General features: G+C 39.3%; 1 protein-coding gene across 1 annotated transcript in view; it reads left to right on the top strand.

Annotated features, from left to right (window-relative positions):
* ACSM6 (acyl-CoA synthetase medium chain family member 6) overlaps positions 1–26,886 on the top strand; it is a 34,337-nt gene extending 7,451 nt beyond the window's left edge. The window contains exons 4-11 of the mRNA XM_032136263.2: positions 4,645–4,852; positions 8,328–8,471; positions 9,556–9,712; positions 10,541–10,623; positions 12,529–12,652; positions 17,880–17,960; positions 23,203–23,304; positions 26,603–26,886. Of these exons, the coding sequence (XP_031992154.1) occupies positions 4,645–4,852; positions 8,328–8,471; positions 9,556–9,712; positions 10,541–10,623; positions 12,529–12,652; positions 17,880–17,960; positions 23,203–23,304; positions 26,603–26,743 (1,040 nt within the window). The 3' untranslated portion in view covers positions 26,744–26,886. The remainder of the gene's footprint in view (positions 1–4,644; positions 4,853–8,327; positions 8,472–9,555; positions 9,713–10,540; positions 10,624–12,528; positions 12,653–17,879; positions 17,961–23,202; positions 23,305–26,602) is intronic.
* The last annotated feature ends 548 nt before the right edge of the window (positions 26,887–27,434 follow it).

Below are 27,434 nucleotides of genomic sequence, written 5' to 3'. Positions count from 1 at the left end.
TAACATAGTCATCATCAAAACACAGATAGAGCATGTACATCTTGCCCTCTCTGGGCCTCAGTTTCTCCATCTATAAAAAAGAGAATGTGGGGGTACTGGGCACAGTGGCTCACACCTGTAATTCCAACACTTTGGGAGGCCAAGGCAGGCAGATTGTCTGAGCTTAGAAGTTTGAGACCAGCCTGGGCAACATGGTGAAACCCCAACTCTACTAAAAAAAACACAAAGCAGAAAAAAAAATTAGCTGCATGTGGTGGCACACACCTGTAGTCCCAGCTACTCAGGAGGCTGAGGCACAAGAATTGCTTAAACCTGGAAGGCGGAGGTTGCAGTGAGCTGAGATTGTGCCACTGCACTCCAGCCTGGGTGACAGAGCAAGGCTCTGTCTCAAAAAAAAAAAAAAAAAAAAAAAGAGAAGGTGGGAATATCTCTAAAGGGTCCTCTACCTCAGTCTGTGACATGTTAGGAACTAGGCTGCACAGCAGTAGGTGCGCAGAGGGCAAATGAGTGAAGCTTCATCTGTATTTACAGCCACTCCCCACTGCTTGCATTACCACCTGAGCTCTGCCAACTGTCAGATCAGAGGTGGCATTAGATTCTCACAGGAGTGCAAATCCTATTGTGAACTGTGTGTGCGAGGAATCTGGGTTGTGCGCCGCATATGAGAATTTAATGCCTGATCATCTGTCACTGTCTCCCATCACTCCCAGATGGGACTCTCTAGTGGCAGAAAAGCAACCTCAGGGCTCCCATTGACTCTACATTATGATGAGTTGTATAATTATTTCAATATATATTACAATGTAATAATAATAGAAATAAAGTGCACAATAAGTGTAATGCACTCAAATCATCCCAAAACCATCCTCCTGCCCCAGTCTGTGGAAAAATTGTCTCCCACGAAACCCAGGTGCCAAGAAGGTTGGGGACCACTGCTCTACATCCAGTATTAGAGAGTCCTTGAGAGTCACCCTGAATGAGCTTGGGATCGGCCAGAATAGAGCTGCTCTTTGTAGACATCCCACCCATGCCCCTGAGGTTCACTCCTCCAACATAAACAGGAAATGCCTCAATCAAGAGCCCCTTCACATGTGAGAAGTGAAGGATACTGGAAAGGAGCCCACCCCCAATGTCATTCCTCTTTATCTGCTATAGTACCTGACTTTCTATTCTTAGGCATATATTTTTTGGTAGTTGGAAGGTGCCTATGAAAAACAAAGTACCTCTGAGATGGGCCAAACTCATTAGGAGTTGCCACAACTGGCCCGGCCTACTGCCTTTGCCTGCTAACAGGGATGCTAGATTAAAAAAAAAAAAACTGAAAAGTGATGCAAAGAGCAGGTGTCTTTGAGAATGCCAGCTGTCAGTTATGGGGAGCATGCAGAAGACAGGAAGGGAGTGAACCCTACCCTCAGGCCTATCCAAGCTCCCAGTGTTTCCCCAGTTCCCAGTGGACTGAGTTATCCTGAGGGACAATTGATCCATGTCTGAGAAAGGACAGGGACCACTTCAGTCTGGGTCACCAGAAATTCTTCCTACCTGAGGCCAAGTTATACATAGTGATTTCCTTAGCCACATACCAGTCCAAAGTGGGGCTATCATTTTCACTCACAATAATTAAAATTGCTTATTGATGGTATAAGGCAAAATGGATGAAAACAAAATTGAAAGCTCAGAACAGACCAAAGTATATATAAGAATTTATCGGCCAGGCACAGTGGCTACGCCTGTAATCCCAGCACTTTGGGAGGCCGAGGTGGGAGGATCACCTGAGGTCAGGAGTTCAGGACCAACCTGGCCAACATGGTGAAACCCTGTCTCTACTAAAAAAATACAAAAATTAGCCAGACGTGTTGGTGGGCACCTGTAATCCCAGCTAATCCGGAGGCTGAGGCAGGAGAATCGCTTGAACCCGAGAGGTGGAGTTTGTAGTCAGCCAAGATCACACCACTGCACTCCAGTCTGGGTGCCAGAATGAGATTCTGTCTATTTAAAAAAAAAAAATAAAAAAGAAGAAGAATTTATCAGGTCTTTTCAAGCCATTAATGAAAGCATTGATTAATTCTTAAATGATTTAAAGATAACTGTTTGAAAACATTAAATGTCCTAACTCTACCTCCAAATAAAGTGCCAAAATAAATTCAAATGAACCATTAAAAATTGAAATGTTAGAAAAGGACTTAAGTATTAGAAGAATATATAGGTGAGTACATAAACTCATGGAAAGGCTTTCTAAATATGACACCAGATACCCAAACAAAAAAGGAAAAAAAAGATGTACTACACTTAATGAAATTTTTAAAATTTCATTCATCAAAAAAATCACTATAATGTATAAGGAGCATCTGTGTGGCCAACTTGGAGGAGGGACTAGGGTGCACTCCTCCCTTCTCCATATATGTGAGATCTGTCTGTGTGATTACATCTGATGTGCCCTTTTGGTGGCATCCAGAAAGCTGCACAGTGATGGCTCTAACAACACATGCATCTCTCCTAATGAGAGAGCTCTCAATTATTATAAATTACTCAACATGATAAAGTTAAATTGGCTTTTAAACTATGCTGACATTATCACAAGAAATTTTAACATTATATCTGTAAACAAAAGGAAAAGCTGTTAGACTCTTTTTTAGATATAGTTTCTACTATTATAAAGTTCTAGTATTTTTCTTAAAACACCACAAAAGAAATTTGAACACTGCCTTAGTCTGCTTGGGTTACTATAGCAAAATGCTATCAACTGAGTAACTCATACATAACAGAAATTTATTTCTCACAACTCTGGAGTCTGGGAAGTCCAAGATCAAGGCAGATGAAATGTCAGTGAGGGCCCACTTTCTGATTCAGAAATAGCTCCTTCTAGCTGTGTCCTCACATGATGGAAAGAATGAGGGATCTCTTGGGAGCCTATTTTATAAAGGCACTAATCCCATTCATGAGACCTCCACTCACAATCTGATCACCTTTCAAAGATCTCACCTCCATCACCTTGGAGTTTACAATCTCAACATATAAATCTGGGTTGGAGTACACACAAATTCAGACCATGGCAAAGACAAATGCCAAAATTGAAAACATATTTGCAACACTTATGAAAGATAAGTGGTCAATGGCCTTAATAGAAAGAGTTCTTACTAATCAATAGGGAAAATAAATTAACATTACTTGGCACTCCCCTTCAAATGCTTCATCTAAGGGTGGGGGCACTTAAAAGTGTTTGCAGTTATTTAAAGAAAGATACTTCTTTGTGTCACCCACAATTGCATAGTTTCCTATATATATATATATATATACTCAATGCTAAAGGATAACTTGATAGCTATAAGATAGCAATCAGTGATGCTGAACAAGTCTCTTCCACTGTGTCCCTCAGCCTTCCCATCAGCCCAGTGAGTAACTCGAATTAGATAAACTCCCCATTCCATGCCAGATCCTGTTTCCTATGACTTTGTTTTGGAGATATAATTTATATACTATAAAATTCACCATTTAAAAGTGTACAAATCCATGGTTTTTAGATGGTTGCTGGGCAACCATCACCACTGTCTAATTCTGGAAGATTTTCATCACCCCAAAAAGAAACCCATTAGCAGTCCCTCCCTATTCCCCGCTCTCTGCAAACCCTGGCAACCACTAATCTACTTCCTATCTTTGGATTTGCCTCTTCCAGATATTTCTTACAAATAGAATGCAGCATCTAGCTTTTTGTCCCTGGCTTCTTTCAGTTACCATAATGTTTTCAAGGTTCACCCATGTTATAGCATGTGTCAGTACGCCACTCTTTTTATGAATTAATAGTATTTCATTGTGTAAATATATATACTATATTTCATTTATCAGTTCATCAGTTGATAGATATTTAGGTTGTTTCCACATTTGGGCTATTATGAACAATGACATTTTATGATGCCCAAGAGATTTCAGTGTGAAAAACAGAAGATGAAGGTGCAGTATGTGGGAAGGGCCCACACTGGGCCAGATCCTTTTCCAAAATCAATAGGTCTGTAGTTGGGAGTGTAAGCATTACTGCAAGACAAGCAAGGTCATCACCAGTTAATCCTAGAAGTATTCTAGCTCTTTAAGCTTGAAAACTTAAAAGAAGCGTCTGTCAGAAGAGCCTCTGGCACACAGATGCAACCAGCATATGCCAGTCTCATAGGAGGTCCACAATAGGTGTTCTATGGATGCAGAAGAATCTATAGAAACAGCCCAAGAAAAGAGGCAGGAAGGTCTTTTTGTTTTGTCTTTTCTCCAGTGCAAATCCAGAAATCCACAGCAAAAGCCATTCTCAAGCCATGAGAAAACAACAAAGAGGAAGTTTTCATAATCCCTTTGCATCACAGTTTCAAAATTAGGCTATATTTCAAGTAACTGGTGGTCTGACACTTAGCCATATAAACTCAGGACCTGCTTGAGGTGAAAGGATAACAGCAACAGAGCCACTGATCACTGGATTGTTTCAGTGGGCTCAGTCTCCTGCCTGTCTGTTTTCCCCAGTTGCCATCGTGTTACTGACCCAACAGAGAAGAGAGACTCCTAAGAGAGAGGGTAACCGAGAGACCTCATCCATGCCTGCCAGAATGCTTGAGGAAAAATTCTCTACTCAAAAGATAAAAATGAAGCCTTCTTTTGTGCCTTTTTCAGGAATCACCTTTGTGCCTGGGAGCCCCCAGCTGACTGCCAAGAAAATTCGCTATCAATTACACATGTCTAAGGCCCAATGCATTGTGGCTGATGAAGCTATGGCCCCAGTTGTAAACTCTGCCGTGTCCGACTGCCCCGCCTTGAAAACCAAGCTCCTGGTGTCAGATAAGAGCTATGATGGGTGGTTGGATTTCAAGAAGCTGATTCAGTAAGTGGACACTGAAAATGAGATGCTTAAATGAAGAAAATGTTTGACTTTGAAAGGTGATATATGAGAAGGTGGTGTGAGTGGTCAGAATGAAAAGTTGAATGGCAATTTCCAGCCTGAAAAAAGCACAGTAACCCCCAACACAAGTATCCCTGGTCTGACCTACAAGTTCTCAGTCTGAGTGAAAGTCTTATGTTCCAATTCATATGTAAACATTCATTCTGAAAGGGTAAAAAATTAGGTAATATAAATATAAACATATTACAAAAAACATAACAAAAAACTTATATATAGACTATATATAATGGAATACTATGAAGCCATAAAAAATGAAATCATGGCCGGGCATGGTGGCTCATGCTTGCAATGCCAGCACTTTGGGAGGCTCATGACTGTAATCCCAGCACTTTGGGAGGCCAAGGTGGGCAGATCACCTGACATCAGGAGTTCGAGATCAGCCTGGCCAACATGGTGAAACCCCATCTCTACTAAAGTACAAAAATTAGCTGGGTGTGGCGGCACACACCTATAATCCCAGCTACTCAGGAGGCTGAGGCAGGAGAATCGCTTGAACTCAGGAGGCCGAGGTTGCAGTGAGCCGAGATTACACCACTGCACTCCAGCCTGGGGGACAAAGTGAGACTCTGTCTCAAAAAAAAAAAAAAAAAGAAAGAATGTCTTTTGCAGCAACATGGATGGAACTGGAGGACATTATCTTATGTGAAATAACTCAGAAACAGAAAGTCAAATACCACATGTTCTCACTTATAAGTGGGAACTAAATAATGTGTACAAATGGACACAGAGTGTGGAATAATAGACACTGGAGAGTCAGAAAGGTCAGAGGATGGGAGAGGATGAGGAATGAGAAATTACTTAATGGGTACAAGGTACACCATTTTGGTGATGTTTACACTGAAAACCCAGACTTCACCATACATACATATATATATATATATACATACACATGAAATATCCATGTAACAAAACTGCACTTGTTCCCCTTAAGTTTATACAAAAGAAAACCTCACTCTCACTGGGATATGGGGAAATACTTATTAAAATAGCGAGATGATGCCATGTTCATCCTCAAGTCAGCCAAATACAGTAGTGCCCCCTTATCTGTGGCTTTGTTTTCTGCGGTTTCAGTTACCTGTGGTCAACTACCGTCCAAAATAGGTGAGTACAGAGATCACATTTGCATAACTTTTATTACAGTACATTGTTATATTCTATTTTATTATTTGTTTTTGTTTTTAATCTCTTACTGTACCTAATTTATAAATTTAACTGCATCATAGGTATGCATGTATAGGAAAAAGCATAGTGTATATAAGGCTTAGTACTATTTATGGTTTCAGGCATCCACTGAGGGTCTTGGGACGTATCCCCCACAGATAAGGCAGGACTACTATATTAAGTTTGATAATTATAAATGTGGTCTTTAGAGGGCAATATTTCAGTGTCCAGGGATGTTAAAAAAAAAAAAATACAGTAAACAAGACAGGCAAACCCTGACCCTCATGGATTTTATATTATAGACAACAAATGGATGACAAGAAAACACATAAATTATCAATATAATAAAGTTTCTAAAAGAAACTCCGGCCGGGCGCGGTGGCTCACGCTTGTAATCCCAGCACTTTGGGAGGCCGAGGCGGGCGGATCACGAGGTCAGGAGATCGAGACCACGGTGAAACCCCGTCTCTACTGAAAAATACAAAAAATTAGCCAGGCGTGGTGGCGGGCGCCTGTAGTCCCAGCTACTCGGAGAGGCTGAGGCAGGAGAATGGCGTGAACCCGGGAGGCGGAGCTTGCAGTGAGCCGAGATTGTGCCACTGCACTCCAGCCTGGGTGACAGAGCGAGACTCCATCTCAAAAAAAAAAAAAAAAAAAAAAACTCCAAAACAAAACAGGCAAATTAAATAAATTGATCTGATGTGGAGATGAGGGAATGATTTTAGATTTGGTGACTTCTGAGGTGAGGATAAGCTGAGATTTTAATATGACAGAGCTAGCCTTTGGAAGCTCTGAGGGAACACTGTCCCTGGCAGAGGGAACTCAGAGGTAAAGGACCTGAGGTGGGAGCGAGCTTAACCTGTGTGAGGAACAGAAAGAACGCCAGAGCACCTAAAGTGTGGTGAGTGGGGAAGAGAGTAGCAGGAGAGGAGGCCAAAGCGCAAGGGAGGGGAAGACTGCGGCAGGTCTTGCAGGTCATGTAGGAGTCGTCTGGGAAACACTGAAGGGAAGGACTTGATCTCAGCCACAATTGTAAAACTCCCTCAACTGCTGTCTGAAAGATGGGAGACAAGAGAGATAGTAAAGGGACCCAGGAGAAGGCTGTTGCTGTCGTCCAGATGAGAGGCCGTGCCGGTGTGAACCATGGTGGTGGCAGTGGAGACAGGACTGAAAACAGGCCAGGCAAATGAGGAACTCACCTCAGGCACAAAATGTAAAAGGGCACTGAAAAATCCAGTGATCGAGGGAAATAATATTTTAATTTTAAAATAATTTTTAATTAAATTATAAAATGCTTTTTATAATTGTTTTAAATTTCCACAAATATTTATTTTATATATTTATGTAATGTTTTCATAGTTTATAATTTTATAAATTGTATACTCTTTTCAATTGAATAATTTAAATTTTTTTGATTAAAAAATCAAATTGGTAAACTTCTCATGACAGATCAGCTGCCTATTTTTATAAATAAAGTTTTATTGGAACCAGGGACAGGACTGGGCTGACAGGTAAGGTGAGTCATGCAAGTGCCTATCTGGATTATAGGCTGTGTGAGGACTGCATCTTGAAGCCGGCCTGAATCCCATTCCTAAATCATACTGGGAATATTTGAACAGTTTGGAAGTGCTTGTTGTCCTGTCTTTGTTTTAAATTTCAATATTTTGTTTATCATGGATTTTTGTATTAGTTTTGATTATTTAAAAACATTTCACTAAAATATTATTTATCTTGACTACTGAATTTGCTGGTATACCCTTAAATATCACAATGCTTGTGGCAAATGTTTCACTCACTCCACCTTAGTCCCATCCCTGGTTAGGGATAGTGAAGAGAGAGAGACTTGTGACATGTTTTGGAAGTAGAGTTGTCAGGGCTTGGCGATGGTTAGGATGTGGCACAGATAGCTAGGTAGGTAAGTCGATAGATGGGGAAAGAGGAACAATAATGATTACTACAGATTTTTGACTTGAGCAATTGAATGAATAAAGAGGGTCTTTTACTGAGAAAAATAAGCCTGGAGTATAAATGCATCATATATTTCTTATGCAACAAAAATTAATGCAAAAAAACTTTAAGGGAAAAATGGCAGCTGCCCCTCTAACAAATAATCCTCAAATATATCAAGATACCAGCTGTTATTTTTTAAAATCAGAGATTACCAAACCCAGGGCCTAGGCACTCAGTCAGAGAACCTAAATTTAGATCTCACTGTTGCCTCTTTCATGGCTTACAGAGTTGCCCCTCCAAAGCAGACCTACATGAGGACAAACAGCCAAGATCCAATGGCCATATTCTTCACCAAGGGTACAACAGGAGCTCCCAAAATGGTCAAGTATTCCCAGTATGGTTTGGGAATGGGATTCAGCCAGGCTTCCAGGTATGGTTCTCGCACAGCCTGTACAGGCCTGAAAGTTGCTCTCTTGCAGGTAAAGGGAGCTTCATGGGACTAAAGCTAAGAAAGGAGTTTCTTACTCAAGACTGCAGAAAGTGTCAAAATGAGAGAAGGAACAGGGCTGAGGGCAGGGTGGGAGGGTGTGCCCCAAAAGATGAAAAGCAAATTACTATAGTTCAAAATTCTAAGAGTAAGCAGGAGGGAAAAGAGGAAGAGCAGGGATTCCATGCAGTAGGGGAGGGATCCAGGATGATCACCCCAAAGACCCACTGTGGAATGTTACTTGTTTTTCTATGCTACCAGCACCAGGGTGAACAATTGTGTTGACCACTATATGTAGTGATAAACACAGAGGTAGAGTCATAATTGATAAGGGGTTTGGGTTCTAGAGTCAGCCTCTAAGATGAAAATTACCTGTCATCACACCACCCTTTTTTAAGAAAATTAGTTAAGTAGCTCGTGGATACCGTATCTCTCGGCAAATTCAAAGGGCACTGAAACTGATTTCAATCTCTCTGGTTGAATACGCAATGAAGTAATTGGCTTGCATTTGTGTTAGCTTGGTTTGTCTGGGGTTAAGTTTCCCCACCTTACATTCAATTCTGCCTTAGATAAATGGTTGTGTGTTGTTACTCCATGCTCAAGTTCTCTTAACAAACTCTACACAAAGGTCCCTTAGGGGAAATAGGTGTATGTTCCTCACCTTCACCTCAAAGTCTTTGACTCTCATAAGCTACAATGGCCAGTAGATATCAGGTAGAGAAATAAAACAGGGGAAGCTGAGATCACTGACTTAATCAACCCATTAATTAATAAAAGTGCCTACTGGATAACTTCTGAGACCCCTGAAAGCCATAAAACCTGGAAGACAATGCCATGCCAATTAAGACTGATAATGAAAAAATTTAAGGAGTCCATTGGCCTCATGACCTCATAAATAGGCTTTGCTTGTTTTCATTTGTGTGATCTTTGTTTCTCCCCACAGTTCAGTGCTTGATAATAGCAAGTATTATTGTTGCTGCTAGTGTCAGCACAAGAGAATTCAAATGGCTTTCCTCTTTCTCTTTAGACGGTGGATGGATCTCCAGCCAACAGATGTCTTGTGGAGTCTGGGTGATGCCTTTGGTGGATCTTTATCCCTGAGCGCTGTCTTGGGAACTTGGTTCCAAGGGGCCTGTGTGTTTCTGTGTCACATGCCAGCCTTCTGCCCTGAGACTGTTCTAAACGTAAGACCAATTCCTAGTGTGGAATGTGTGGGACAAAGGCCAGAGAGAGGTGTTAGCAATGACCCAGTGACTCATGCCCAGAAGGGGGCAAATCAAGAATTAAATTTGGAATGTGATCTTGACTTGAAGATGCTCTCCCTGCTTGTGAGAGCAATGCTCTCTCTCTTCCCTAGGGGCTTTGGAATTAGGAGGACTTGGCTACTTCCACTGTATCCCTGAGAAGGAAACTTTTAAAAGACAATAGTGATATTGAAGAAGATAACATTAATATCAGTTATCATTTACTGATTGCTTACTGGCACTTCATATGGATTATTTCATTTCCTCTCCCCAAGAACCCTGTGAGGGAAGAACTGGGGAAACTGATTCTCACAGAGGTTAGGTAACTAGCCTAAGGAATCACAGAGGCAGAACTAGGAATTAAACTGTGGTCTACTGAACTCCACAGCACAATTTCTACACTGCTGTGCTAATCTCTCAACTGCTGCACAATCCACAATTTTGCTGGCAATATCTAGGCTTATTATTTAAAGCGACAAAGATCAAAACAAGGCTTCTTGGATCCAGAAGTAAATGCCTCGCTGTGTATGCATTCAGTTATCAGTGATTAACATGATAGCTCCTATGTTCACAGAGCTAAAGTTAAATTCTCTTCCAAGGTGTGGAAGGTGGGGAATCACTAAGTCTTTGAGATGAAAGGCATCCCTGAGCTGAGTTTCAAAGTCCATGACCCTCTTCCCTGGACCTTCCCCCCCACACTCCCACCACAGTCTCACTGTCTCTCCCACCTCACATGCAGATTTTGTTTTTCCTTCCTTTGGGGCCCAGGTCTTGTCCAGATTTCCCATCACCACTCTATCTGCAAATCCAGAGATGTACCAGGAACTGCTTCAGCACAAGTGTTTCACCAGGTAAGAGAGGATCCCTCAGGAGAGAGTCCATTTCCACTCATGGTACCATAAATAAAATTAGGACCCCTTAATTTGTTGAAGTAGATCCAATCTTACCCTCCGGTAACACACTTGTTGCCATTCATGACAATAACTCCATTAGTGTGTGTGATTTTTTATTCCCTTGCAACTTGAAGTCCGTATCTTGGCCCAGAACATAAAATTAAATTATAATTAGAAGGTTGAGTTTGTTAAAAAATTTATAATTATACCTCCCTTTAAAAAGATAAACATTAAAGACAAATATATTACCTCTAATTTTAAAAGTATATATTAACCCATTTCCCATTTTGAGGAAAAAAAAATGTGTAATTCACCACCAGCACTCATTTCTCAGAGCAAACGGGAAATGAGTTATAAAGACCACCTGCTCTCTTGGATATGAATTCTTCTAGGCCTTTTTGAAACAAATTTATACCTATGTGTATCTACCTATCCATCTATCCCAAAAGAAACATATTATGATATTGGGGTGGGATTATATAGATGGTATCTGTTTATATCATAGTGAAACTTGCATTTTTTTCACACTAGTCCTTAAAGCTCTATTTATGATAATATGGGTAATACATTTTTAACCATTGCATAGTATTCTTTAGTATGAATGAATTGTATGTTAATGAGCCAAGTACCTATCAAAGATAGTTGAATCTTTTCTAAGCTGCTGAAATGAGCATCATTGCACACACCCTACAATTCCCTAGGGTACCAACTGAGAAGTGGAATTACCAATCATCATCAATAAAGATTAATGAGAAATCACAGGTTCTCAATCATTGTATCAAGCCTTAGAGTTTGCTAAATAATCATTTAACTGTAAATTTCATTTTAGCTATGTGGGCAAGGACATAAACTCTACAGAAGGAAACAACCATGGTAACAAACAATACCACCGTATTAAATTATGTTGACATGAAGGAACGCCTAGTTCATTGGCATTTTGTGGAGCAGTTAAAAATCGCTATGATTAAATATGGTATATCTTTATTCAGCAACATTCCATCTCATATAAAATGTTCAGATTATTTCTTAAACCCTTAAAAGCACTTAAAATTTTTAAAATAGTCACCTCTCACTTATACCCTGAAATTAATAATACAAAGGCAATGATGTAATGGTATATTTGGAATTAATTCAGAATCAGTTCTCCAATTTTGATCTTGTTTAGTCTTGGGACCTAACTGGGCAGGCAGTTATTATCTAATACAGATGAGCTACCACATTACCATTAATATGGAACTTTCATGTATTCAGAATATACAGGGTCACTGCCTCTATCTGAGACCATAAAAACTTTTGCTATAATCTTCCCACACTTGACTCTTCCACTGGACATCACCAAAATCAAATAAACATAAAATGAATTCTGAGTTTATAAAAAATGCACACTACTATTCCATGTATGTCGGGGCACTGTGGAAACTTATAATATCTAGAGACTTTGAGCCTAGTTTATAAAATCAGTGGCTCTCTTTCCACCTCCAGACTTTAGAAAATTAGTTCCTTTTTTATCTTACCATTGCTGACACATCCTTCACACACACTTCTGGCTTTGGGAGAGGTAATAAAACTCAGAAGGGTTTCTGCAGAAGGCTGGCTTCCTGCCATCAGTTAGCACTGGTTGATTTGCTTTTAACATTAATGCCTCTTGTCCAGAAGAGTAAATGAGAGTCTTCATGGAGATTGATCTCACTGGGGTGTCTGAATAGATTATCTAATAGAGTAGTATTAAGAAAATCAACCACCACTTAATGAGCATCTCCTGTATTGGAATATCTGCACCATTTTTCCAAGATTCTTTCTAACAGATCTGTTATTGGTAGAAATATTCCCTGAGGCTAAGAACAACTTTTGATGCCTCTCCAGCTACAGATTCAAGAGTCTGAAGCACTGTGTGGCTGCAGGAGGACCCATCAGCCCTGGGGTGATTGAGGACTGGAAACGCATCACTAAGTTGGACATCTATGAAGGCTATGGACAGACGGAAACTGTAGGTTGATGCTGACTCACTATTTAGCCAGAAACCAAACTTGTCCATTCACTGTGTAAGCACACTGTCAAAGCACTAAGCACGCACTAGAAATGCACAACTGGATCTTAAGCACAGGAAGAGGAAATGGCTTAAACTAGAGAGACCCCTCTTATGGTAAGACAAAGAATTACAGGTACAGATAACTTACAGATTTACAGATTTCACAACAGAAAGTTGAACTAGTTTCCACCTGACAATTCCTGCCCTCTTTGTGGAGTATAAGGCAATGTCATGTGATAAGAATGAAAAAATGATGGGGTAGAAGTCTGAGTGGAGGATGTTTAAAATTATCATTGCTGAAAATGGAAGAAAGAGTAGATTACGAAAATAAAGGAGAAATGGGTTATGATAAGAGCACATTTGAGGTTGGAGAGCATTAATCTTCAAAGTCACTAACTATTTAGTTGTGTCATTTTCTCCAATATCACTCTAAAACACAGACGAAAAGCATGGTAAAAGTGGACAGTTAGATTGAAGCAGGATTAACATTTTGCCAAGAAGGTGCAATAAAAGGGCAGCAGGCAAGGGATATAGGGATATTGGCATTAAGATGAAAGACTAAGAAACTAAGCTGATCAGAGAAGGAAGGGAATTCAAGAAAAGGCAGGTCAATGGTGAGAAGACAAAGCACTGGAGATGTCAATGGAGCTGGAAGGACTGAAGATAATTGTCTTAGTCTGCTCAGGCTGCTGTAACAAAATATCATAGACTGAGTGGCTTAAACAACCAAAGTTATTTTTCTCACAGTTCTAGAGGCTGGAAGTCGAAGATCAGAGTGCCACAAAGGCCAGGTTTTAGAAAGAGTCCTCTTCTGAGTTGTAGACTACCAACTTCTCATGGTGTTCTCACGGACAGGGAGAGAGAGAGAGAGAGACCAAGCTCTTTCCAAGCTCTTTAGTGTCTTTCAGTTTGTTTGTTTGTTTTTAAAGAGAGGCAGGATCTTGCTTTATTGCCCCAAACTAGAGTGCAGTGGTGTGACCATAGCTCCCTGAAGCCTCAAACTCCTAGGATCAAGAGATTCTCCAACCTCAGCCTCTCAAACAGTTGGGACCACAGGTATGCACCACCATGCTTGCTATGTATTTTATTTTATTTTTTAGCAAAGACACAGTCTTGCTATGTTGCCCAGACTGGTTTCAAACTCCTGGCCTCAGGGACCTTCCCAACTCAGCATCCCAGCGTATCCAGGATGACAGACACAATTCGCCATGCCCAGCATCTCTTCTTATAAGGGCACTAATCCCATCATGAGGGTGCCACCCTCATGACCTCATCTAAACCCAATGACCTCCCGAAGGCCTCATCTCCAAATACTATCACAGCGAGCAGTAGGGAATTAGCACATAAATTTTAAGGAGACACATCACCCTCCCTGGAGATCAGGATCAAGGAAGGAAGAGACTGGGGGTAGAACTGATCATTCATATGGATGTAGGAGGCACTAGGGATGACAGTGGGACGGAGTCAAAGGAAAGATCATGAACCTCATGCTGAAGGCTTTAATGGATAAGGAATGACTGAGAGGTTGGTAAATTATAACAACCAAGAATGGTATAGAGTGGTAAATGTAAATGGCATGAATCTCAAAAAGACAAGGGAATTGCACATAGCATCAGAGAAGTAATGGTCAGAAGGTGGTATTGGGAGCTCAAAAGATGCCAAACCCAAGGAATATAAAAGGATCAACAACCCCCACTTGAAAAAAGGAAGTAGAAACCTTTTCCCATGGAAGAGCCAGGTCTCTGGAAAGGTAACTGATGAAGAGAACATCCAGTAAAGAGGATATAGATGTGGATGTAGAATAGTTCCTTAACCACTCAATTGATGTTCTATCTAGACGGCACTGTGAAAAGTTTCTGGAAGGAAAGAGTCAGGGAACAAATAGTCCTGTTCCTGCAACATGAGGATGAGAATAAGCAGAAAAGCTTATATGATGGAAACACCACAGATAAGAATGTAGAGCTGGTACCTTATGCTGGTCCAAATTTTTACATGAATTGGTTCCAGTGTTTTCCAGGTAGATAGGAACAATAGAAAATAGGGAAGTGGGCCAGGAGCGGTGGCTCATGCCTGTAATCCCAGCACTTTGGGAGGCCAAGGCAGGCAAATCACAAGGTCAAGAGATCGAGACCATCCTGGTTAACATGTGAAACCCTGTATTTACTAAAAATACAAAAAATTAGCTGGGTGTGGTGGCACGCACCTGTAGTCCCAGCTACTCAGGAGGCTGAGGCAGGAGAATCACCTCCCCGGGAGGCAGAGGTTGCAGTGAGCCAAGATCGCACCACTGCACTCCAGCCTGGGGACAGAGTGAGACTCCATCTCAAAAAAAAAAAAAAAAAGAAAAAAGAAAATAGGAAAGTGTTGCCTGGATTAAATGCATTCACTGCTAGATGGTCCATAAAATAGGCTCCCTGAGAAGCAAAAACACAAAATATTTTTGAGAGAATTGAATACCCAATATTTTTTAAACATTCAAATAGCCAGCATGGGAAAAATAAGAATTTGTGGTGGGGGGTGGGGCAGGGGGATTTCTTACATTTGTTTTATATATTACTACTGTTTTTATGAATTATACTAAGAAGGGAATTCCATAATCTTGGTAACACCAAAGCCTTTTTATAGGACTTATTTCTGTCCTTATATGTCCAAAAATATTCTTTGGTGACTAGGAAAACCTCAGACTGTGTGGAAGAAGACAAAACAGTCAAATTGATAGCCCAGGCTCTGGGGAGAGGTCTATAGTTTGAGGACCCTGGTGGAGCTATGTAGTTCCATATGGCTCAGGAAACACCCTCACTTAGAAAGCTAAAGAAAATTCAGAACACAAGGTTCAAATCTTTGAGACCTCATAGTCAAGCTCACACTTGGTAGGCAAGTTACAATTCAAAACTGTAAAAGAGGGAACTTGAGAAATGATCAAATTCTGTCTCAGATTCTGTCTATACCACACTCATAGATCCATTTAATTACATCCAAAGAGTTGACATTTTCAGCACCCAGGACTCATTGCATTGTATTTCCCCACTGATCTCAGGTTGTGAATCATCCAATTCTGTCTAGCAAGAAAACAGCACATCTTAGGCAATAAGGATTTTGGCTTTATCTTTCTTTTTATGAAATGCAAATATGACTGACACTCAGAACATCTGAAATAAGGCAAGGTTGATACACTAAGTTGATATGATTCCAGCAACACCTAATAAACTTGGCATTTTTAGTTAGTCATACAGCCTGCATGGGAGAAAATGTACATCTTCCATTTAATTGTAATGTACTGGCAATAGCTAAGGAGTCTTGTGTTTTGTGAGCATTATTTGAGATGCAAGTGACAGAAACGTATTTCAAACAAGCTTGAGCAAAAGTGGAAATTATAAGTCCATTTTGCCGGGAACAGCTTCAAGGCTTATGGAATCAAGACTGGAGGGGCCAAAACACCAGGACTAAAAAAACTCTTAAAACATCAGCTCTCTCTTTCTCTTCCTCTCAATTGCTCCATCTGCTTTTTTCTCTGAGTTGTTCTCTGATGAGTTTCTTCCACAAAGCAGACAAGATTAACACCAGCAACTCTGGAGTCACCGCTCCTTCAGACAAGATCAAAATAGCCCTACTTCTACCTCTACTTTGGAAAATTCTTGGAACAGACTCTGATTGTCCATGCTTCTGTCATATGCTTTGCCCTTGGACTGTAACTTAAGGGGCCTAACCTGAGACATTTGTTCATGCCAAAAAGTAGATCTACAGAACCATCATTAATAGTCCCACCAGATTAGATGGAGGGAAGGAGGAGTTCTTAAAGGAACCATAAAACTAGTTACTGCAGTACACTAGAGAGAGATCACTACGGCCATCCTCAAAAACATTCAGAATCTGGGGGCTCCAATTTGTTAGCATGTAAACACAAGAAAATATTACGTCTCTTTCCGTGTAAGACTCAGCAATAGGTACTGGAAAAATAACTATGTAGAAGACAGAAATAATTCCTCTTCTAGGCTGGGAACAGTGGCTCATGCCTATAGTCCCAGCACTTTAGGGGTAAAATTCTAATAAATAAAATTTTCTCCGTCCCATTACACCCATGGTTGACTCATCCAAGATCCAGTTCTCATGTCCTCCAAGGTAGACCTCTGTGCCCTCTTTGGGGTGCCCTACATGTATGCTGAAGTATTTCTCAGCAGCCAACAATTACTTATTTTTGAGACATTTATTATTGAAAATCTCAAAAGACAAAAATAGACAAAACTGTATTTGAATTCCCATGTATCCACTGCCCATTTCTTTTTTTTTTTTTTTTTTTTTTTTGATTGAGACGGAGTCTCGCTCTGTCGCCCAGGCTGGAGTGCAGTGGCGCAATCTCGGCTCACTGCAAGCTCCGCCTCCCGGGTTCACGCCATTCTCCTGCCTCAGCCTCTCCGAGTAGCTGGGACTACAGGCGCCCGCCACCACGCCCGGCTAATTTTTTGTATTTTTAGTAGAGACGGGGTTTCACCGTGGTCTCGATCTCCTGACCTCGTGATCCGCCCGCCTCGGCCTCCCAAAGTGCTGGGATTACAAGCGTGAGCCACCGCGCCCGGCCCTCCACTGCCCATTTCAACAATTATTACCTAATCCTGTTTTATCATTACCCCTCTACAATCCCCAAAACTACACTTTTTTCATAAATAGTTTTAGTGTATTTAAAAAAACAAGCACTAAAAAACAAACATATTCTCCAATTATACCTGAAAGTTAACAGTAATTGCCTTTTATTAACAAATATCTACCACTGACATTTTCATCCATCATCTAAGTCATGCATTTGTTCCAATTAAGCTCACACACTGTGGCTAGTTGATAAGTCTTTTGTGTATCTTTTAATCTATGAATTTCCTCATTACCTTCTTTTTCCCTTGAATTTGTTATTTTAAAAAACTGAGTTGTTGGTTGTTTTGAATATTTCATGGCCTGGATTTTCCTAATTGCAGTATGGTTTACATGTTCTTCTGTTCCCCTGCATTTCCTGTAAATTGACCTAGAGGTTAATTTAGTCACACTCCTGCTTGATTTTTTTTTTAATCAAGATTACTTGTTAGACTGTGTAATGTTGTTCTGTTAGGAGGCACATAATGTCTGGTTATGATCAATAACTAGATCCATTAATTTATTGCTTTTTTAAAGAAAAACTTGTCTGCATTTCTTTGAACAGGGTCTACTCTGTGCTACTTCCAAAACAATAAAATTGAAGCCAAGCTCTCTGGGGAAGCCATTGCCACCTTATACTGTCCAGGTAGGAGTTCATAGTAATGATTATGACAGACATTAATAAGTGAACTCTTACAGTTGTTTATCTAAATTTCTGACATAAAGGTAGGCAATGAGGAAAGTCCAGCATTCTCTAAATTCACCCCAAGGATAATCTCACATTATTGCTTTTATTTCCACCTCAATATCCTTTTGGAATACAGAGCCCAGACCCAGGAATGAGGGAAGGAGATGCTGACAATTTTGCAGAATATCCCTTTAATGTAGTTCAAGTTTCAAATATGGAGAAATCAAATAAAAAAAATTTGCTATTAAAAAGATATGTGCAAAATAAAGACAACTATTTTGAATGCACCATAATAAACGTTCTGTACTTGAACTAAAAATATACTAAAGTGGGAAGTCTAAGCCACTAGTCAGCTGCTCGGGTGTCGATTATTATAAATACTGTAATGTGATTCCCAAATGATGTAGCTGAATTCACAGTATGGGCATAGGTAGCAATACTAAGATGGTAGGGCAAATGCTGTGTCTAGGATTTTATTACATAAAAGCAGGCTCAAATTAGTAGCAGTTATAAAATTACCATTATTCATTTTAAGATAGTCCTTTGCTTTCACGCCTATCTCGCCTTTTTTTTTTAACATTGGTCAAAAAGAAATAGTAAGTTCTCAACCTGAATGAAACAAATATTATTATTTACTTTAACTATTGTATCGTTCTGAAATTGACCCAATTTTGTTAAAGATAATGTTTACTGTAGAGTTCTATTTTTTGTTTTTTGTTTGCCTATCCATTTTTACTACATATTATTTAACAGGATGTGGAAGTTAACCTAATACATTGAGGTTTATATGTTTGTTTTTTGCAATAATCATGAATAGGTACTACATTATATTAAATGTGTTTTCTGATCCTATTAAAAAGGTAAAATAGTTTTTCTCTATTAATAGTTAATTTAAAATATTTTCAAATGTTAAATTTTCATTGCATTTCTTTCTTCTTTTTATTTTCTTGGATTGAATTTCTTAATTTTTATTTGTTTGGGCCTTTGCATTTAGAGACATGAATAAAATGAGCATGTAATTTTCCTCTCAAAAAATAAGAAAAAATTAAAATGTTCCTTGCATATTAAAGTATAAACAAAAATGAAATAAATGAAATTAAAAAATAAAATGTTCCTTAGGATTTTCTTAGAAAAAAAACTTCCTACAAAATCAACAAACCTTAGAACTAAGAAAAACAAATAAGAAAAATACACAAAGAAATAAAATCAGAAGTGAAAGAGGAGACACTCTAACTCATGCCATAGCAACATGAAGAATCCCTATAGAATCCCTATGAATAATTATATGTCAACAAAGCCAGGTGTGGTGGTGCATGCCTGAAATCCCAGCAATTTCGGAGGCCGAGGCCAGTGGATCACTTGAGGTCAAGAGTTCAAGACCATCCTGGCCAACATGGTGAAACCCCGTCTTTACAAAAATACAAAAATTAGCCGGGTATGATGGCAGTTGCCTGTAATCTCAGCTACTCAGGAGGCTGAGGCAGGAGAATCGCTTGAACTCAGCAGGCAGGGGTTACAGGGAGCCAAGATCATGCCACTGCACTCCAGCCTGGGTGACAAGAGCAAAACTCCATCTCAAAAAAAAAGAAAGGAAAAAAATTATATGTCAACAGAATAGACAACTTAGAAAAAATGGATAAAGTCCTAAAAACATACAACCTACCAAGACTGAATCATAAAGAATTAAAAAGTCAGAACATACCAATAACTAATAAAGAGATTAAATTAGTAATCAAAAACCTTCCAACAAAGAAAAGCCCCAGCACCAAATGCCTTCACAGATGCATTCTACCTGAATGAGGGACAAAGATGACATGATAATCTCAAAAGACACAGCAAAAGCATTCCACAAGATTCAACACCCTTTGATGATAAAAATTCTCAAGAAATTGGGTAAAGAAGGAATTTACCTCAACACAATAAAGGCCATATATAAAAAGCACACAGCTAACGTCATACTCAATGGTCAAAAACTGAAAGCTTTTCTCTCATATCTGGAACAAGGAAATGATACACATTCTCACCACTTCTATCCAACATAGTATTATAATTCCTAGCCAGAGTAAGTAGAAAATAAAAGGAAAAAAGAAGTATTCAAATCAGAAAGGAAGAAGTAAGATTATCTCTGTTTGCAGATTACATGATCTTACAGACGTGCAGAAAATTATATTTCTACATATGGTATAAAGAAAGTCTAAAGATTAACCAAAAAAATTAGGATAAACAAATTTAACAAAGTTTCAGGATACAAGATCAATACACAAAAATCAGTTGTGTTTCTATACACTACAATAAATTGTCAAAAGGAAATTAAGAAAACAATCTTGGCTGGGCAAGGTGGCTCACGCCTGTAATCCCAGCACTTTGGGATCCCAGGCCAAGGTGGGCAGATCACTTGAGGCCAGGAGTTCGAGACCAGCCAGGCCAACATGGCAAAACCCCATCTCTACTAAAAATACAAAAATTAGCCAGGCATGGTGGCACATGACTGTAATCCCAGCTACTCAGGAGGCTGAGGCAGGAGAATCACTTGAACGCAGGAGGCACAGGTTATAGTGAGCAGAGATCGCACCACTGCACTCCAGCCTGGGTGACACAGCAAGATCTGTCTCAAAAAAAAAAGTCTAACTCATAGATCTGGAAAGTGAATTGGTGGTTGCCAGGAGCTGGTGGAGAGGAGAAAACAGGAAGGTATCTACCAAGGGGTACAAAATTTCAGCTACACAGACAGTAACTACCAAAGATCTACTGTACAGCATAATGCCAACAGTTAACAACACTGTATCACATACTTAAAAATCTTGCTAAGGAGATATATTAAGTGTTCTCATTACCAAAATAATAATAATAATAAGAGGGTGGGAGGAAACTTTTGCAGGTGATGAATAGGTTTATGGCATAGATTGTGGTGACAGTTCCATGGGTGTTTACTTATCTTCAAACTCATCAAGTTGTACACATTAAATATGTATAGCTTTTTGCATGTCAACTGTACCTCATTAGAGGGTTTATTTTTTTAATTCAGGTGAGAAAGGAGAAGAGGACCCACACAAAGGGGGAAGATGAAAGAGATATTTTTTAATTTGTCAAAATGAAGTATAACTTCATTCCTTACACTCCCCATCCAAAACACGCACACATACACACACACACACACACACACACACACACACATACACACACACTTCCCACAAAGAAAAACAGGCCCAAATGGCTTTGTGGTGAATTCTATCCAACATTTAAGGAAACATTAACATTAATCCTTCACAAACTCTCCTCAAAAACAAAAGAAAACCATAAATTAATATTTCTTATGACTATAGTGCAAAAAAACTCAACAAAATACCAGCCAACCTAACAAAGAACATATAAATGGATTATATACCATAACCAAGTGGGATTATTCCAGAAATACAAAGTTGGTTCAAACTATAAAAACCAATTAATATACCATAAAACAAAGTACACAAATCACATGATCATCTCAACAGACACAGAAAAATCATTGACAAAATCTAACACCAACACCTATTTATGGTAACAACCCTCAACAAACTAGCAATGAAAGGGAACTTTCTCAACCTGACAAAGGGCATACAGAAACCCCACAGCTCACATCAGACTCAACAGTAAAAAACTGAAAGTGCTCCCACTAAGATCAGGACTTATGAGAATATTCACTCTTCATAGAGGTTCTATCCAGAGCAATTAGGTAAGAAAAAGAAATAGCATCCCAATTGGAAAGGAAGTAAAACTATCTCTATTCAACATGACATGACCATGTATATAGAAAATCCTAAGGAATACACACACACTATTGGAGCTAATGATTGAGGTCATCAAAGTTGCAGGAAATAAGATCAATATACAAAAAAATTATTAATAGTATTTCTACATAGTACCAATAAACAATCAAAAAATAAAATTAATAGAACAATTTCATTGAAAATAAAATTTTTTTAATCTCATTTAAAAATGTATTCTCTAGATAATTCATCTAATTTACTAGACTTAGTACTAAATGCCACTTTTTTTCCCAAAGTCTAAAGTTCATCATCAAAGTATAAAGATGTATTATCCCTGAAGACCTTCTGATCCTTAGGGCTAGTAGTTTCTATAGAAAAGTTTCAAAGTATTCAGCAAGGATAATAAATTCAAAATGAGTATGCATATTGCTTTCCAAGGTGACAACTTGGAAGGTTGTAGCCCTCAAAATTGAGCTAGCATCTCAGTGTACTTTTTAACTCCTGTCACATTACTTCATGGTCATGCCTTCCATTTCAGGTCAATAAAGAAGCCACTCGGCTGAAATAAGTCATTATTTTCTTTTTTGAGACAGAGTTTTGCTCTTGTTGCCATGCCATAGGCTGGAGTGCAATGGCATGATCTCAGCCTCCTGGGTTCAAGCAATTCTCCTCCCTCAGCCTCCCAAGTAGCTGGGATTACAGGCATGCGCCACCACGCCCAGCTAATTTTGTATTTTTAGTAGAGACGGGGTTTCTCCATGTTGGTCAGGCTGGTCTCAAACTCCCGACCTCAGGTGATCTGCCCACCTCGGCCTCCCAAAGTGCCGGGATTACAGGCGTGAGCCACCACACCCGGCCAATAACTCATTATTTTCAAACTGTATTTTATTTATTCCTAACCTAACCTGCCCTCTAATTCTTAATAGGAAAAAATAACACCACCTTCTAGACTGTTATAAAACTGCCAAATCTGTTTTTAAATTTTCATGTTCTTTATATTTTTTTTCTTATACATAAGATGGCTAATTAAGTGTCCTTGTTTGAAAGGCCTTTCTGAGATGCTGGCTTTCTTAAAACTTTGTACTAACCAGGCAATGGAGCCCTTACCTGTGTTGTCTTATTTCATCCTCACAATAAAGCTGTATAATAGGTGCACTTTTAAATCTCTGATTTTCTAGATGAGGAAACTGAGGTACAGAGAAGTATCCAAGATTCTCAGAGTCAGAAGGTGTCAGAGTGGACATGCAAACCCAAATATTTCCAGCTCTGGCACCCTCACACTGACGACTGAACCACACTGCCTCTTAGGTTGCCCAGTATCTAGGTACACCAACCAAGCACTCTCCTGGCACCTTAAATGGGGGTAGAAAGGCTTAAGTTTAGATCTTGTGGTGTTTCAGGAAGAGCACAAATGGTTTGTAAGGAAAATTCCTTTAGTGATTATCTAATTTCAGATTGTGGATGAAAACTCAAATCTCCTGCCTCCAGGGGAAGAAGGAAATATTGCAATCCGCATAAAACTAAACCAACCTGCTTCTCTGTACTGTCCACACATGGTAAGAAAATTTTCTTTTTTCCTAAATACTTTCATTGTTGCTACTAATCATAGTGCCATTACTGTTGAGTACTTTATGATTTGCCAAATACTTTTGTCCCAATTTTTAATTTTGCAAATTTTTGAGTCTCCAAAAATGTTAAATAGTAGCACAATGAACATCTACCTGTACATCTCTCACCTATATTCACTTCTTATTAAGATTTTGCCCCATTTACTTTATATTTGCACATTTTTGATGAGACATTTGGAAGTAAATGCAGACATTATGACACTTTGTCCTTAAATATTTCAGCAGCATTCTCCTAAGAATAAGGACTTTCTTCTTAAACATCAACACCATCACATCTATGAAAATTAAAAATAATTCTTTAATACTAATATCTAGCCAATACTTAGACTTTCTCAACTGTACTCAAATGTGTTTTATAGCTTTTATAAATCCAGAATTCAATCAAGGTTCATGCATTTATTTGGTTCTCATATCTCTTTAGTTGTTTTTATCTATAACTGTCCCACCACCGTGTTTTTCATGACGTGGACATTTTGAAGAATAGAGGACTGTTGTGTTAAAAAATGCCTCACTTTCTAGGCTTACATATTGTTTCCTTATAATGAGATCCAGGATAAACATCTTTCTCAAGAATATTATATAGATGATGTATATTTCTTATTTGCTTATAGGGGGGAAACATTAGGTTGTCTCATTTTGGGTGCTGATAATTTTGATCTTTTGATTAAGGAGATGAGTGCCATTTCCATTGTAAAGGTACATTTTCCTCTTTGTAATTAGTAATAATCTGCCGTGTAACAATTTGAGACTCTGTAAATATCCTATTCTCCAATTAACTTTCACCCAATCATTTTAGCATCCATAGATGACGCTTTTCTTTTTGGAAACAATTATTAAAATAAAGAGTAGCTAGGCACAGTGGCTCATGCCTGTAATCTCAACACTTTGGGAAGCTAAGATGGACAGATCACTTGAGCCCAGGGGTTCAAGACTAGCCTGGGCAACATGGCAAAACTCCATCTCTACAAAAAAAAATACAAAAATTAGCCAGGCATGGTGGCATGCACCTGTAGTCCCAGCTACTCAGGAGGCTGAGGTGGGAGGATAAACTGAGAGCAGGACGTCAAGGGTGTAGTGAGCTGGGTGTGATGGCACCACCGTGCTCCAGCCTGGGCAACAGAGCAATACCCTGTCTCAAAAACAAATAAATAAAATGGGGGGTTCAGAACGGTGATTTTCAAACTGCTATTTCTTATACATTAATTAGGTGGCATTATTCCATAAAGATGAGCAGTCCATTTTATCTATAAAGGGGGGCTTTCTTTTAATTACTTTTAAAATATTTATTTATTTAGCCTTTCCTGATAATAAAACTCACTTGTGTTCAATATAGACAACTTTCAAAAATACAGAAAAGACCAAAGAAGAAAAGCATATTAACTCATAATGCCACCATTCTTAGCCACTATTAACATTTGATGTGTATATATCCTTCATTCTTTTTCTATTTATATGTATTGTTTTATAAAAGTGAGATTGTACTCTATCAGTTTTTGTGAAGCCTGTTTTTTTACTTATGATTTTCAGAGATCAGTAAATCTTATACAACGACTTTTTTTTTTTTTTTTTTTTTTTTTGAGACAAGGTCTCACTCAGTCACCCAGGCTGGAGTGCAGTGGCACAATCTTGGCTCACTGCAACCTCCACCTCCCAGGTTCAAGCGATTCTACTGCCTCAGCCTCATGAGTAGCTGGGATTACCAGCTCTCACCACCACGCCCAGTTAATTTTTGTATTTTTAGTAGAAACAGGGTTTTACCATGTTAGCCAGGTTGGTCTGGAACTCCTGACTTCAAGTGATCCACTTGCCTCAGCCTCCCAAAGTGCTGACAGCCACCACACCCAGCCCTTATATGAAAACATTTTTAATAATTTTATAAAATCCTATCAAGGAGAACTATCATGATCTATTTAACATATCTGCTATTGTTGAAAATTTTGGTTACTTCCAATGTTTTATATTGTAAATACTTCTTCAATTAGTATCCTTGTTAACTCTTTAAATCCCTCTTTGAGTATCTCTCATGGAGTTTTTGAGTTAAAGCCTAGGTAAAACATTTTAAATATTTTAATATTAGGAATTTCTGTGAGAGAATAATGCTTAATATTTCCAAACTTTGATAACACAACTTCAATACGCTGAGACTTTAAAATCATGTTCTCACCCATAAGACAGATTCCAAAGAAGAGACCCAGATACCTCATATACCTACTGGGATTATTGTGCTGTTTGAGAATGAGCTGCTTACACAGCTTTTCACTAAAGTTTATTAGAACTCTAACAAGCAGGTTCTCCATTAGATCTAAGAATCTGGACAAATTGGTGACGTGGTCTCTATGGCAATGAGTCAAATGCTGTTAGAATCTGGCCGGGCACGGTGGCTCATGCCTGTAATCCCAGCACTTTGGGAGGCCGAGGCAGGCGGATCACCTGAGGTCAGGAGTTTGAGAGCAGCCTGGCCAACATGGCAAAACCCCATCTCTACTAAAAATACAAAAAGAATTAGTCAGGCTTGGTGATCGGCGCCTGTAATCCCAGCTACTGGGAGGCTGAGACACGAGAATCGCTTGAACCTGGGTGGCAGAGGTTGGCAGTGAGCCGAGATCACACCACTGCACTCCAACTTGCGTGACAGAGTGAGACTGTTTCAATTAAAAAAAAAAAAAAAAAAAATCTGTGAACACTCCATGGAACGATCCTGCAAAATGGGCCAATCTCATGCAAAGGGAAATTTTCACCAATCACTCTAATGTGCTTCTGGTGTCAGAACCTTAAGCTGAAGCCACCTTTTTCTGATGGAATTTTGGTCAGGGGCGGTATGAAAATTAAAGGCACATTTCAAACACAGGGAACAGTGATTGCATCTGATGGATGATGAGCCTGAGAAAATAGCAGCCAACAACCCTTACCCATACTGTACGTGGCCCTGTGCTAAAATGCTGTGTCCATGTTGCCTCATTTAAGCCTCAGGACAAACCTCTGAGTGAAGGGCCATCATTACTCTTGTTTCTAGCTGGGACAAAAAAAAAAAAGCTGAAGTTAAGAGAAATGACCAAGGAAAGTTCTCCGTGTTTGTTGAGTTTTCTATGTGAGATCCCCTGGAGAGTGGGGATCCTGACTTATTTTTCTCAGTCTCCCCTAGGGCTAGCCAGAGTGCTCAATTCATATCACTAAATGATTGTGAGAGGGAAGTAAATGTAGGTTTCTGGATTTGTCATTCTATCAGGTGAGCTGGGAGGAATATGCTTCAGCAAGAGGCCACATGCTTTACCTCACAGGTGACAGAGGGATCATGGATGAAGACGGCTACTTCTGGTGGTCTGGTAGAGTTGATGATGTTGCCAATGCATTGGGTCAGAGATTGTGAATGCTGTGGTTATTGCTATTGAGCCTGGGGCTGTGGGAGTTTGAAGAAGACTGGACTTCTTCCAATACATAGGAATTATATCTCTAAAGTTTAGAAAATGCAAACAACCAAAAATAAAAAAATAAAACTCATCCACAATCTCATATTTTGGAGTATATTCTTCTTCTTTCTTCGTATATGTAAATTTTTTTTTTGGTAGAATTGAGTTCAGGGAGAAATGCTCTAGCATAACTTGCCTTTTGCACTCAACAATGTAATAGAAATATTTTTCTGTGCAATTAAATATAAAAATTCATTTTTTAAATTAGTTTATCATGACCAATAAGTACACAGATCTTACATGAATAGTGTCAGGCCTCTGAGCCCAAGCTAAGCCATCATATCCCCTGTGACCTGCACGTACACATCCAGATGGCCGGTTCCTGCCTTAACTGATGACATTCCACCACAAAAGTGAAAATGGCCTGTTCCTGCCTTAACTGATGACATTATTTTGTGAAATTCCTTCTCCTGGCTCATCCTGGCTCAAAAGCTCCCCTACTGAGCACCTCGTGACCCCCATTCCTGCCCGCCAGAGAACAACCCCCCTTTTTCCTTTACCTACCCAAATCCTGTAAAACAGCCCCACACCTATCTCCCTTCGCTGACTCTCTTTTCGGACTCAGCCCCCCTGCACCCAGGTGAAATAAAC

The sequence above is a fragment of the Hylobates moloch genome, unplaced genomic scaffold (genome assembly GCF_009828535.3).
Source record: "Hylobates moloch isolate HMO894 unplaced genomic scaffold, HMol_V3 SCAFFOLD_3, whole genome shotgun sequence".
Lineage (NCBI taxonomy): Eukaryota > Metazoa > Chordata > Mammalia > Primates > Hylobatidae > Hylobates > Hylobates moloch.
The sequence above is the reverse complement of the archived record's forward strand: the minus strand, read 5'-3'. Positions and strand labels throughout refer to the sequence as shown.